The sequence below is a fragment of the Garra rufa genome, chromosome 8 (genome assembly GCF_049309525.1).
Source record: "Garra rufa chromosome 8, GarRuf1.0, whole genome shotgun sequence".
NCBI lineage: Eukaryota > Metazoa > Chordata > Actinopteri > Cypriniformes > Cyprinidae > Garra > Garra rufa.
In genome coordinates, this window is record NC_133368.1 from 41324845 (window position 1) to 41338218 (window position 13374).

Consider the following 13374-nt stretch of genomic DNA (forward strand, 5'->3'; position numbering starts at 1 on the left):
AACTGCAGAAGCTAGATTAAAGTGATTCTTACATTGTACATTTTTGTAAAAATTGCTTTTACTGAACCCTCCAGAGCCATGTGAGGCACTTTTTATTATGGATCGAATTGTTTTGGATTGATGGAAAGAAACACTAGCCGTTCTAAAGCTTGGGAGTGCAAGGATTATTTTAAATATAACTCTGATTGCATTCGTCTGAAAGCCGGAAGTCATATACTCCTAGGTTGCATGGAGGGTGAGTACGCTACAGTAGTGTTGGTCCTATTGTCAGCCTGCGATTATTTAATTATTTACATTCCCGAACCGGCTCAAGCATAAGGCCTAGTGAAGATATTGTGGCCGGGCGGGGAATAGCACGACAGAACAAGAGGTTTAGGTGAGCCCCGGAGGGTGCGTTTATTGACAATAGTGCAGAAGTGAAGGAGATAATACGGGGAAAGGGCGATGTGGCGTCTTCGGTGCTCGGTGTCTCGTGAATCCTCTGTCCCTTCGTGCTCTTTGGTGACTGTGGCCAGTGAGGGGTGAGTGCAGGAACGTGCGGTCACCCCGAGTGAAAGCGGTCCAGGCTGGGTGCGGCCCAATCGTCACGGCGAGTCTGTGAAAGGAACGATAGAGAGAGACGGTAAGCGTTTTAGCTCTTTGGAGAAGCTTCTCACCCTTCTGTCCTTTGGGGCTCGTTTATAAAGGAGATCTCGCCGTGATCGATTGGTCCGTGTTGAGCAGTTGCAGGTGTTCCTGATGAGTTGCCAGGGCGACGCTGATTGTTCCTCGGGACTCCCGCCACACTCCCCCCCCCAAGCGACGTCCTGGTTCTGGAGGAGAGAAGAAAAGGGGGAGACTGGGGGTGGGGGGGAAGTGACCCCTGACAGACCTGCGTATGCTGCCCAGGACCGAGAGAGCCCGTCTGCGTTGGTGTTGCTGGTGCCGGCTCGGTGGCGCACATCGAAGTGGAAGTCCTGGAGCGAAAGGAACCACCTTGTGACTCTGGCGTTCGTGTCTTTTGCTCGGGCCATCCACTGTAGGGGGGCGTGATCTGTAAAGAGAGTAAAATGTCGACCCAGTAAGTAATATTTTAGCTCCAGGACTGCCCACTTGATGGCGAGGGCTTCCTTTTCCACGGCCGCGTATTTCTTCTCGGCCTGGGACAGCTTACGGCTGATGTACATGACAGGATGCTCTTCTCCCTCCTGGACCTGGGAGAGCACGGCTCCCAACCCCGTGTCAGAGGCATCCGTCTGGAGCAAGAAGGGACAGCCGAAGTCTGGAGCTCTCAGGACGGGTTCCGTGGTCAAGGCTTCCTTAATGCGTGTAAAGGCCCGCTCCGCGTAATCATTCCAGTGGACCCGTTCTGGCTGTCCCTTCCTGGTCAGGTCCGTCAGGGGGGCAGCTATAGAGGAGAAACTGGGGATAAAACACCGGTAATAGCCCGCCAACCCCAAGAAGGCACGTACCTGGGTCTTGTTGGTGGGCCGGGGGGTGTCCAGGACGGCCTTTACTTTGTTTTCCTGTGGTCGTATGAGTCCTCTCCCGACCGTGAACCCCAGGTAGCGTGCTTCGTTGTAGGCTAGGTGACACTTGCGGGGGTTGGCGGTCAGTCCAGCCCGACGGAGCTCAGACAGCACCCTGCGGAGCCGCTCCAGGTGGTCCTCCCATGCCTCCGAGTGGATGACTACGTCGTCAAGGTACGCCGCCGCGTATGTCTGATGGGGGCGAAGGACGACATCCATGAGGCGTTGAAATGTTGCGGGTGCCCCGTGCAAGCCGAAGGGAAGGGTCCGGTATTGCCAGTGGCCAGACGGAGTGGAGAAGGCTGTTTTTGGTCGGGCTTCGGAAGAAAGGGGGACTTGCCAATAGCCCTTTGTCAGGTCGAGTGTTGTGATATACCGGGCCCTTCCCAGGCGCTCTAGGAGTTCGTCCACTCGGGGCATGGGGTAGCTGTCGAAGGCAGAGACTTCATTGAGGCGCCGGTAGTCATTACAGAAGCGCAGGGTGCCGTCTGGCTTCGGGACGAGGACGATCGGGCTGGACCAAGGGCTCCGGGATGGCTCAATTACCCCCAGTTTGAGCATTTTTTGGACCTCCTGCTCTATAGCCTGCCGGCGGGCCTCTGGGACTCGATAGGGCCGTTGCCGGACGACGACGCCTGGAGGAGTGTGGATGTCATGGGAGAGGACGTTAGTCTGGCCGGGGGTGTCGGAGAAGACGTCTTGGAACTGACCGACCAGGTGCCGCAGCTCCGTCTTCTGGGCGGCCGAGAGGTTAGGGTTGGCGTCCACAACCGCGGGCTCTTGGACGGCTAGGGCGGCCACTTGGTCTCGGTCCCCGACCCATTTCTTCAGCAAATTGACATGATATAGTTGTACAGCCTGCCTTCGGCCGGGCTGTCTTACCCTGTAGTTCACCGGGCCGACTCGTTCCTCCACTGTATAGGGTCCTTGCCACTGTGCCAGGAACTTGCAGGCTACGTTGGGGACCAAGACCATCACCTTGTCACCTGGGTGGAACTCCCGCGGTTGGGCCGCCCGGTTGTACAGACGTTGCTGGGCTTGCTGGGACTTCACCAGATGTTCCCGGACTAATGGCATGACGCGGTCGATTTTACTCCTCATATCTTGCACATGCTCAACGACGGTCCGGTAGACTGCCGGCTGCTGCTCCCAGGCCTCTCGGGCCACGTCGAGGAGGCCGCGGGGTTGTCGTCCAAAGAGGAGCTCAAATGGGGTGAACCCCGTGGATGCCTGGGGAACTTCTCGGACTCCGAACAGCACATAGGGGAGGAGGAGGTCCCAATCTTTCTTGTCCTCAGCAGCTACCTTCCGCAACATCTGCTTCAGGGTCTGATTGAACCTCTCGACGAGCCCGTCGGTCTGAGGGTGGTAGACTGATGTGCGGATTTGTCGTACCTTCAGCAGCCGGCAGAGGTCAGCCATTAGCCGGGACATGAAGGGCGTTCCCTGGTCGGTCAGTATCTCCGACGGTAGCCCCACCCGGCTACACAGCAGGAACAGTTCCCGGGCGATGGATTTCGCGTTGGCTTGGCGTAGCGGAACGGCCTCTGGATACCGGGTGGCGTAGTCTACAATGACGAGGATGTGCTCGTGGCCCCGGCCAGACCTCGGCAACGGCCCTACGATGTCCATCCCGATCCGCTCAAAGGGCACCCCAATGATGGGTAAAGGGATGAGTGGGCTGGGGGGAGGTTTCCGTGGGGATGTCCGTTGGCATGCTGGGCAGGCCTGGCAGAACCTCTTGACCTCTGCTTCGAGTCCCGGCCAGTGGAATCTATCACGGATACGTTGCACGGTATTCTGGGCGCCCAGGTGTCCAGCCATGGGGTGAGCATGCGCCAGCTCCAGGACTGTCTCCGTTTTCTCCTTGGGGACAACGAGAAGACGTTTTACCTCCCCCCGCCGCTCCGCGACACAGTACAGCAGACCGTTTTGCACGACGAAGTGTGGGAGAGGGTGAGGGGCCGGAAGGACGTCCTGGCCTTCAAGGACGCGTACTTGCCGCCAGCAGTGTTTCAGCCTGTCGTCTTCCTTCTGGGCTCTTCCAAAGTCTCCCCCACCCGTAACCTGCTGGAAAACATTATGGAAAAGGTTAGTATCACGGGCGGGGGACTCACCCTCTCTCCCACTGTCGGTTGTCAGCAGGCTGTGTGGGCTCTCAGACCCCCGCGACGGCTGGCGACGTAGGCGTCGGCGTGGACGGGCGGGCTGTGTGGTTTCGGCTAGGGCGGCCTCCAACCCCGGCCAGTCCCGTCCCAGTAGCAGCGGCACAGGTAGGTCCTTGAGGACGCCAACTTCCAGAGTCCAGGCTTTACGACCTTTGTGGAAGGTGAGAAGATTAGTAAATACCTGGCGGGTATCTCCGTGGACACAAGTAATGGGCATTACAGCTTTGGGACTAGGCCGGGGTTCCAGCGTGCCGGGCCTTGCTAGGGACACGGCACTTCCTGAGTCCAGTAAAGCTTGACAGGAGCGGCCTTGAATTTTCACCGTGGTCATCGGGGCTCCACGGGGGGTCCTGCGGTGAACCACACAGCCCGCCATCCAAGGCTTCACAGGCGGAGACGGTGGGTCCGTGGGCATCGGTTCGTCGCGGGGGCTGGACGGTCTGCGCACTGGTCGTGGGATGCCCTCTGGCGGCCGTCGCTCCTGGGGCACCCTCCGGGGAAAAGGCGGCGCTCGCTCCCCGGCCTCCCGATGATAGGCTGCGTCCGCCAGTTCGACCGCCTCGACGAGCTCTGCGATGGACTTTGGGCCCCGCATGCCGGCAGCCTGCCTCATCGAGCGCGGGAGCGCTCTCAGCATCCGGTCAACCACTACCCGCTCGGCGACTTGGGAGGGGGATGGCGAGTCCTCTAGCAGCCAGTGTTCGGCTAACCGCATCAGATCGGCGGCTTGGGTGCGTACTGGCAACCGCGCTTTGAATTCCCACTCATGGAAGCGCTGGGCGGCAGTGGTCGCTGATAGCCCTAAGCGGCCTAAAATTTCTCTTTTCAGTTCATTATAATTACTTTGAGAAGACGCAGGTAATGAAAAGTAAGCACGCTGAGCTTCCCCCGAAAGCAACGGTGCCAGTAACGCAGCCCAAGTACCTCTAGCCCAGCCCTCTGTACGAGCGACTGACTCAAACATTTTGAGGTAAGCCTCAATATCATCATCTGCGGTTAGCTTGGGTAAAAGCCGAGCAGCAGTGACGCGGGGATCAGGTAGGGGAATATGTTGAGCGGCTGGTAGTCGTAGTTCTGCTAAATAACCTTGAATTTGGCCGTGTTGTTCGGTCAAAAGCTCAAAACACTGTTGCTGGCGGACGCTAACCTCTGCCAGCTGTTTCACAATGTCCTCCATTCTGCCGGGGAGGAGCGCGCCTGAAAAACAGAAAAAACCGGAAGTGAGAGACGAGGCAAGATGGCGGTGTAAACAAAGAGTGTCTTGTTCGTCGGCTTCCCAGGCCCGTCACGTTGCCCGCATTCTCCACCACCTTGTGGCCGGGCGGGGAATAGCACGACAGAACAAGAGGTTTAGGTGAGCCCCGGAGGGTGCGTTTATTGACAATAGTGCAGAAGTGAAGGAGATAATACGGGGAAAGGGCGATGTGGCGTCTTCGGTGCTCGGTGTCTCGTGAATCCTCTGTCCCTTCGTGCTCTTTGGTGACTGTGGCCAGTGAGGGGTGAGTGCAGGAACGTGCGGTCACCCCGAGTGAAAGCGGTCCAGGCTGGGTGCGGCCCAATCGTCACGGCGAGTCTGTGAAAGGAACGATAGAGAGAGACGGTAAGCGTTTTAGCTCTTTGGAGAAGCTTCTCACCCTTCTGTCCTTTGGGGCTCGTTTATAAAGGAGATCTCGCCGTGATCGATTGGTCCGTGTTGAGCAGTTGCAGGTGTTCCTGATGAGTTGCCAGGGCGACGCTGATTGTTCCTCGGGACTCCCGCCACAATATCTACACTGTATCTAAACTCTTACCACACACTGCATGTCTACGGCATGACTCAGATACAGCCACCAATGATCGTCATTCTAGTCAATGCTTGTCTTTACATCAGCCGCGGCTGTGTTTCGACCCTCTGTACCGCACACGTCAATGGCACGGCTCCAGCGCGGCTACCGGAGCAGTTAGCGGACACTTTAGTCAGTGCTTACATTTATATGAGCTGCCCTGCGGCTCGCTGAAGCATCCCAGAAGCGGCTGTCCATGCTACATCGCTAAAGTTAGGTGAATCCCCCACCTTGTCCCTCCCCACCCGCCAACAATTTGAATTTCCGTAGGCGGGATATATTTGAATGATATTCTAATGGACCACGTTGTGACATCATAGCATCCAGAAAATAAATGCTGTAGTCCAAATGAATCGTTCTTGAAAAGGAATTTTTTAATCCCTTAGGAGTGGACTTGGAGATTTGTAACTTAGTAGATGTTTTTTATGCCTAAAATACACACTGGCTAAAATTCAAAAAGTGAAAAAGCATAATAGGACCCCTTTAAGAGTAGCCTATGCTACTATAAAGATGGTTTTGTGAATGACACGTTTAGCTTTAAACCAAAACCTTGTCATTCATTTTAAGAGAGCATACATTTGTGAGTATCGCTGTGTTTTATTCTGAAAGGCTCATCCCTTTGCCCTGATCCCTTTGAAGGGTTTATCCTCCAGTGTGTGAATTTAAAGGGAAGAAGGGTGTAGGGGACCAGAACGCACATCTGCGTCATCTTTTCGAGCCAATTAAGGAGGGTCTGTCATTGCACAATTAAACCTTCGCGAAAATCATGAGAACTAAGAGTCCATCTGTTGTATCCTTTGAATTCCGAAGAACACTTTGAAGTGATCACTTCAGGTTGAATCGACCCTTCAGTATAGCGGCCATGATTGTTCTCTCGGATTCCCATTTGGAATGCAGCATATCATGACTTCATAAGAGAGAGATTGCTATGGGGGCCCTTATATGGCAATGATTTGGGCGTGTCTTGCTAATCACTCGTTTAGAATAAACTGGATTCATTAACATGAGACACACCTGTTCTGAATCCGTTGAAAGTTTTGCAAGAGAGCTAACGAGGAACGCTTGTATCTCTCCGCAACAAATAATTGTTGTTTAGATTGTCTTGTTACATTAACAAATCCATGAAGATCAACATGATGGCTGAATTCTCTTTTCCCCTTATTATCTGTCATTGTTTAATACTCCGCTGACTTTCAGACGACACAAGCATAAATCACTATAAGCATTCATAGACATATTGCCCATAGTTAATCTAAAAAGGCAATTTGGCAATGTATTCAGGCGTATCACACTGTTATAGGATTATTCAGACCAGCCTCAGCGTTTGGTCAGTATCCACATGACAAATATCATCTTCCATCTGCAGCCTTAATTTGCGCCTTTTTTCTCCACGTATGAACTTTTCCTTTGCCGTTCTCCCAATCTGTTGAGGAGAACGAATTCTGGCCCTGCTGATGCTGGATGGCTTCTGTGGGATGGATATTACTGTGTGTGTCACAATCTGTAATTACTCGTGGACAGGATCTGAATTGATCCGCTGGTTTAATTCCCGAGGGCTGTGACCGCCGTGTCGCTCGGGTGGGGTTCAATTCTATCTCTCAGAAATTCACTGGCTTTTTGTCTAGACACGCGTGTTCCAGTGAGAATGAAAAGGGCAGAGGATGAGTATAAAGAAAATCTGATTCACTAGTTTATTAAACCGCTTTCTACAAATCCACAGGGGAAAATGAGGATGGAAGAGGAAGTAAAAGAGAAAGGGGAGGGCTAATCTGAGTCCACTAAAAGCACAGACAGATGCTCTAATCCCATTCACATGAAAAGATGACTTTGATAAACTGTTAGCCTTTGGTGATCCTTTGAAATGAGGAGGCAAATCCCTTCTTTGGGTTTGGTTTTATTTATTCCAGTGTTTCAATTGCAGTTGGTGTTTTGGGATTAATGGCATATTAACGCCATTTCACCTTTTAATATGTGGTCTGCTTCATCATTTTGAGTCACTTGATCCATTTTAAATTGCATGCACTAAAGTAAAAAGTGTCATCTTTCTGATATGCTTCGGCTTCAAACTGTTGCTGAGATGTTTGCATTTTAATGTTGCTTGACTTTTTACTTAAGTGCAAAAAAGTCAACGTGACTCAAAATGATGGAGCAAGTCACATATGTGACCCTGGACCACAAAACCAGTCTTAAGTCGCTGGGGTATATTTGTAGCAATAGCCAAAAATACATTGTATGGGTCAAAATTATTGATTTTTCTTTTATGTCAAAAATCATTAGGAAATTAAGTAAAGATCATGTTCCATGAAGATTTTTTGTAAAATTCCTACTGTAAACCTATCAAAATGTAATTTTTGATTAGTAATATGCATTGCTAAGAACTTAATTTGGACAACTTTAAAGGTGATTTTCTCAGTATTTTGATTTTTTGCACCCTTAGTTTTCAGATTTTCAAATAGATGTATCTCGGCCAAATATTGTCCTATCCTAACAAACCATATATCAATAGAAAGCTTATTTATTGAGCTTTCATGTGATGTATATATCTCAGTTTTGTAAAATTTAACCTTATGACTGGTTTTGTGGTCCAGGGTCACATATATCAACAAGTACTATTCAATTTGGTCGCCTACACTCTTAAAAATAAAGGTGCTGTAAAAGGTTCTTCAAAGCAATGCCATAGAAGAACCATTTTTGGCTCCACAACGAACCATTCGGTTAAAGGTTCTTTAAAGAACCATCTCTTTCTTACCTTTTATAATCTGAAGAACCTTTTGTCAAACAGAAAGGTTATTGAGATGTTAAAGGTTCTTTATGGAACCATTTAAACATAAAAGGTTCCTCTGGCATTGTGAAGCACCTTTAGAGTGTATACTGCTGGACAGACTAAAACCGTTGCTTTCCCATGTGTCTTGATCGATATCACTGCGTGTTTGTTCATTTAGTCCAGAGGAGAATTGGTCACTTTCTCAGTTTTTTCTTGTATCTGTCACCGGATACCTTAGCTTTCAAAGAATTAGTTCACTTCCAGAATAAAAAATTACCCACCCCCATGTCATCCAAGATGTTCATGTCTTTCTTTCTTTAGTCGAAAAAAAAAAATTAAGGTTCCAGGATTTTTCTCTATATAGTGGACTTCAATGGTGGCCAACTGGTTGAAGGTCTGAATAGCTCTTTCGGTGCAGCTTCGAAACTAAAGGTTTTTCTAAAACTAGGGCTGAAGATCACTAAAAAGCTATGCAATTTCGCGTTCAAAATCGCGGATGAATCGCATTTGATTTTGAACGTGAAATTGCGTAGCTTTTCAGTGATCTATGGCTCAGTGTTTTAAATACTGCGCCATCTGAATGCACGTGATGGGAATTTACTACTTATCATAGAACCAGCTTTACTGATGAGATACACATGACAATCGCATGCGATTTATCGTGCAGCCCTACTCACCACTCAAAATGCAGAGTTTGCGGAGTTCTGCCAGTTCAAATCCTCTCCTTATAACAAGTGTAAATACGATGTAAATAAGAGATTCATTGTGCAGTGTAGAGAGCTTATTAATGGAACATCTTGAGATTGAAAGTAAGTAAGTGACATCTTTTAGTGATTATACTGTATGAGGTAGCGCTCTTCGCACGCATTCTAGGATATTACTGTCTGACTGTCTCAGAACAGCGTTATTCACCTCAGTAAAGAAATTATTCACCAAGTCTGCCCCTGTTTCTGTAATACAGCTTCCTGTTTATAGCTGAATCACATCTTGCAACATCAAAACTGTTCTCCAACTGAACTGAATCAACATTAAACTCAAGCTGAATAATGACATTGCTGGCTTCTTGAATTGAACTCGTTTTAAAATAGAGTCCGAATTGTCTCAGTAGTTTAGTTTCCATAATTGATTCTGTTATTTTCCTGTTTATTACTGTGAAGCAGTGCTTAAAAACATTTACAAGCATATTTTTTGTGTCTTATTTTTTTAATAATCATCTTTTTGAGAATTAGTCAACAAATCTTAAGTAAACAGAGCAAATAAAATGACGTGCTTAATTTAACCTAGCTTAGTGGTCACTAAAATCTGGTTTTAGGTCATTTAGACTGAGTGAGTTGTTTACTCTGTAATTATATGAAGTCCTCCTGGGAAGTTTCTACTTGTGAGTTTGGAAACCATAATTACAGTGTTATAATGAAAATTGGTGCACTGGACAATTTCATCTTTTTTACTGACAAAAAGAAGGAGTGTTTTAGCGTTAATGCATAGTGAAGAACAAAAGATTACATATTGGATGTATAGTTGATCCTGGATCTGTGTATTTTTTTTTTTTTTCTTGTGCTGCCAAAGTGAATTATGGAAAAAGGAGTTTGGTCATATAAAACATTCTTTATATGTGACCCTGTACCACAAAAGTACTCTTAAGTAACACGGGTATATTTGTAGCAATAGCCAACAGTACATTGTATGGGTCAAAATAATAAATTTTTCTTTTATGCCAAAAAGCATTAGGATATTAAGTAAAGATATGTTCCATGAAGATATTTTATTAATTTCCTACCATAAATATATCAAAACTTCATTTTTGATTAGAAATATGCATTGCTAAGAACTTTATTTTGACATTTTTAAAGGCGATTTCTCAATATTTAGATTTTTTTTGCACCCTTGTATCTTGGCCAAATATTGTATCTATAAAACTCATAAATTTCAGTTTCAAAAAATTTACCCTTATGACTGGTTTTGTGATCGAAGGGCACATATACATTAAATACATATAGACTAAACAGCTTATTATGACCAGTATTTAACAGATATGTTTGCCACTCATAATTTTCCACTTTGTTAGAAGATATGTTACCCCCTGATTTCACAGGTAAGTCTAGTCTCAGACTAAAATGTAAGCTGTTTTAACTGAACACTGAAACACTGAATGATCATAAAATATATCAGTGTCTTTGTTTCGTCTCAAGATGCACCTGTAATGTTTAAAAAAAAAAAAAAAAAATTACTTAAATGTCCTAATTGAACTATGGCCTAATTTTGGTTTACTCTAAGCGCTGTCTGTAAAAACAGGCCTTCATGTATTAATTGTAAATTTTTGTGTGTGAGAGAATGTGTGTGAAGGCTTGATTCTGCAACAAGATTTTTATCCTTTTTATTTTTTTCCTATTTACCCCCTCACAATTCTGAGTTTATGACTCACATGACTTTTTTTTCTCATATAAACTGAAAATTGTGAGAAATAAATGCAGAATTTTTACATATAAATGCAGAACTAAGTAGTAAATTAACAATTGTGAGGGGGAAAAAATCTGTGGCAGAAAAAATATATATAATTTTGAGATGAAAACAGAATTCTGCGCAAATAAGTCAAAATTATGATTTATATCTTGCAGTTCTGATATTTTTTTTTTTTTTTTTTTTTCAAAATTATGATTTATATCTGTTTATATTTATATCTACTTTTACTCTGTGGAGTAAACAGACTTGATAAATAAGGCCATAAAACTTCCCCAATTTGAAGTTTATTCTGTCAACTCACTCTGCTAAATAATTTGCATTCAAACTATTTTGACCATCTCAAAATGAAAAATGTGTCTTCAGCTGCACATGGTGGGTTCTCGGTCTGCAGCACTCTTCTGAGTCTTCAAACTTAAACCTACCCATCTCATTGCACTTTTCAGGTCTGATTTCTTTGATATCAGCCACTTGCAATCTCTTCTCTTCCTTGACGTTATGTTCTTTGCTACCTTGTCTGTTAAAAATAGCATGCGCATCAATTATACATTGTGTAGGCTAGCATCTCTCCATTACATCCATCAGTTTGTTGCTTTCCGGCTTTTATCTGTGGCATCTTCAGATAAAGACGTTTTATCTTATGGTGCACCCCTTTGAAAGCCCCATGTGGTGTTATTTTGAGGGATTTGGGAAAAGTAGAGTGTGGGTTTAAGTGCTTCCTGCTTTGCAAAATGCAAAATCTGTTGTTATACAGCATGTTCTCGAACTGCTAGTGCAAAGTAATATCCAGAGACATCCTGACTCTATTTATAACCGCTTTCGCTGTGTCATCATGGACAGAATGTGTGTATCATGGCATTTTGCCACACTGATTGAATTCACATAGACTCCATTGCAAAATCAAGCTAAGCTATTGACGAATTCTTCCTCTAAAAGAGCTCATTGTGGCAGTCTGGTATATTATAAAAAACAACTTTGTTTCCAGGCGGACAAGTAACCCTTTGGCCCATGATGAAGTGCATCTGACTTTGAATATTTCCTTATTTGTTTGTTTGTAACAGCTGTTGTTGTTGTTATTTAATCACTCACCCATGGAGTCAGTCTAGGTCTGTTAATTGCAATAATTACAGCCACTGTTCATTTGTCTATGTGATTACATGTGCTACAGGGTTCCTGCTCCTTTAGTCCTGTAATTTGTGAATCAGTGGTAGTTCAGTCGAGCAGTAATACAGTTTATATATATATATATATATATATATATATATATATATATATATAGGTGAATCTCATTAGAATCTCAATATATGCAAATAAATAAATATAATAAAATTAAATGTATATCTCCTCACAATTCTATTTATATACAGTCAAGTCAATTCTGACTTAGTTACTTTTATTCAACCAGCAAGTTTTTTTTGATTCAAAAAATAACACTGACGTCTCCCAGAAGACGATGTACAAGAGGCATCATTGTAGAAAAAATTATTACTCATCTTTTATTTACATTTGAACAAAAAGTGGCATGTCCAAAATTATTCATACCCTTCTCAATAGAAAAGCCTTTATTGGCTATTACAGCAATTAAACGCTTCCTATAATTGCTGACCAGCTTTTTGCATGTCTCCACTGGTATTTCTGCCCATTCATCTTTAGCGATGAGCTCCAACTCTTTCAGGTTGGAGGGTCTCCTTGCCATCATCCTGATATTTAGCTCCCTCCACAGATTGTCAAATGGATTTAAGTCAGGTCTCTGGCTGGGCCACTGCAAAACGTAATGCCGTTGCAGCGGCAGGTCCTCAGTGAGCTCCTTTGTCTTAGCCATGACTGTCCACAAACCAACAGCAGAGAGCTTCTGTTTTTCACCTGTTGAGTTGATTCAAACAGCTGTTCCCAATGAATCAGGGTAATTAGGATTGCTTGGACAGCTTGGACTATTTGGAATGGCATAGAACTTTTAGACTGTGACAGTGTTCAAAGGGTATGAATAATTTTGGACATGCCACTCTTTGTTCAAATGTAAATAAAAGCTGAGAAATATTTTTTCCACAATGATGCCTCTTGTACATCGTCTTATTATCTTTTGGGAAAAGCCTGGGTCATTTCCGGTCAAAAAAAACATCTTTTGTTTTTTGCTGGTTGAATAAAAGTAAGTTTAAGTCTGAATTTGCCAGGGGTATGAATAATTTCGGGCTTGACTTATTTATGCACAAATATGTGGACTTGTATACTGATTTGTGGACCACAAAACCATTCTTAAGTAACGTGGGTAATATTTGTAGCAATAGCCAACAATACATTGTATGGGTCAAAATTATCTATTTTTCTTTTATGCCAAAAATGATTAGGATAATACAGATCATGATCTATGAAAATATTTTGTAAATTTCCTACCGTAAATATATCAAAACTTCAATTTTGATTAGTGATATGCATTGCTAAGATCTTTACTTGGACAGCTTTAAAGGCGATTTTCTCAATATTTTTTTCAATGATTTTGATTTTTTTGCACTCAGATTCCATATTTTCAAATAGTCGTGTCTCAGCATATTGTCATATCCTAACAAACCATACATCAATGGAAAGCTTTCAGTTTCATAAAATTGACCCCTGTGACTGATTTTGTGGACCAGGGTCACATTTGTTGTTTTTACAGT

At 45.0% G+C, this 13374-nt stretch overlaps 1 protein-coding gene across 1 annotated transcript; it reads right to left on the reverse strand.

The window, feature by feature from the left end:
• Positions 1-371: 371 nt before the first annotated feature.
• Positions 372-5430, reverse strand: LOC141341224 (uncharacterized). The gene is made up of 2 exons (XM_073846373.1): positions 5087-5430; positions 372-4873 (listed from the first exon to the last, which is right to left on the reverse strand). Exon 2 carries the CDS (start codon positions 4851-4853, stop codon positions 585-587), a length of 4269 nt encoding a protein of 1422 aa, XP_073702474.1. The 5' UTR covers positions 4854-4873; positions 5087-5430; the 3' UTR covers positions 372-584.
• Positions 5431-13374: the final 7944 nt, after the last annotated feature.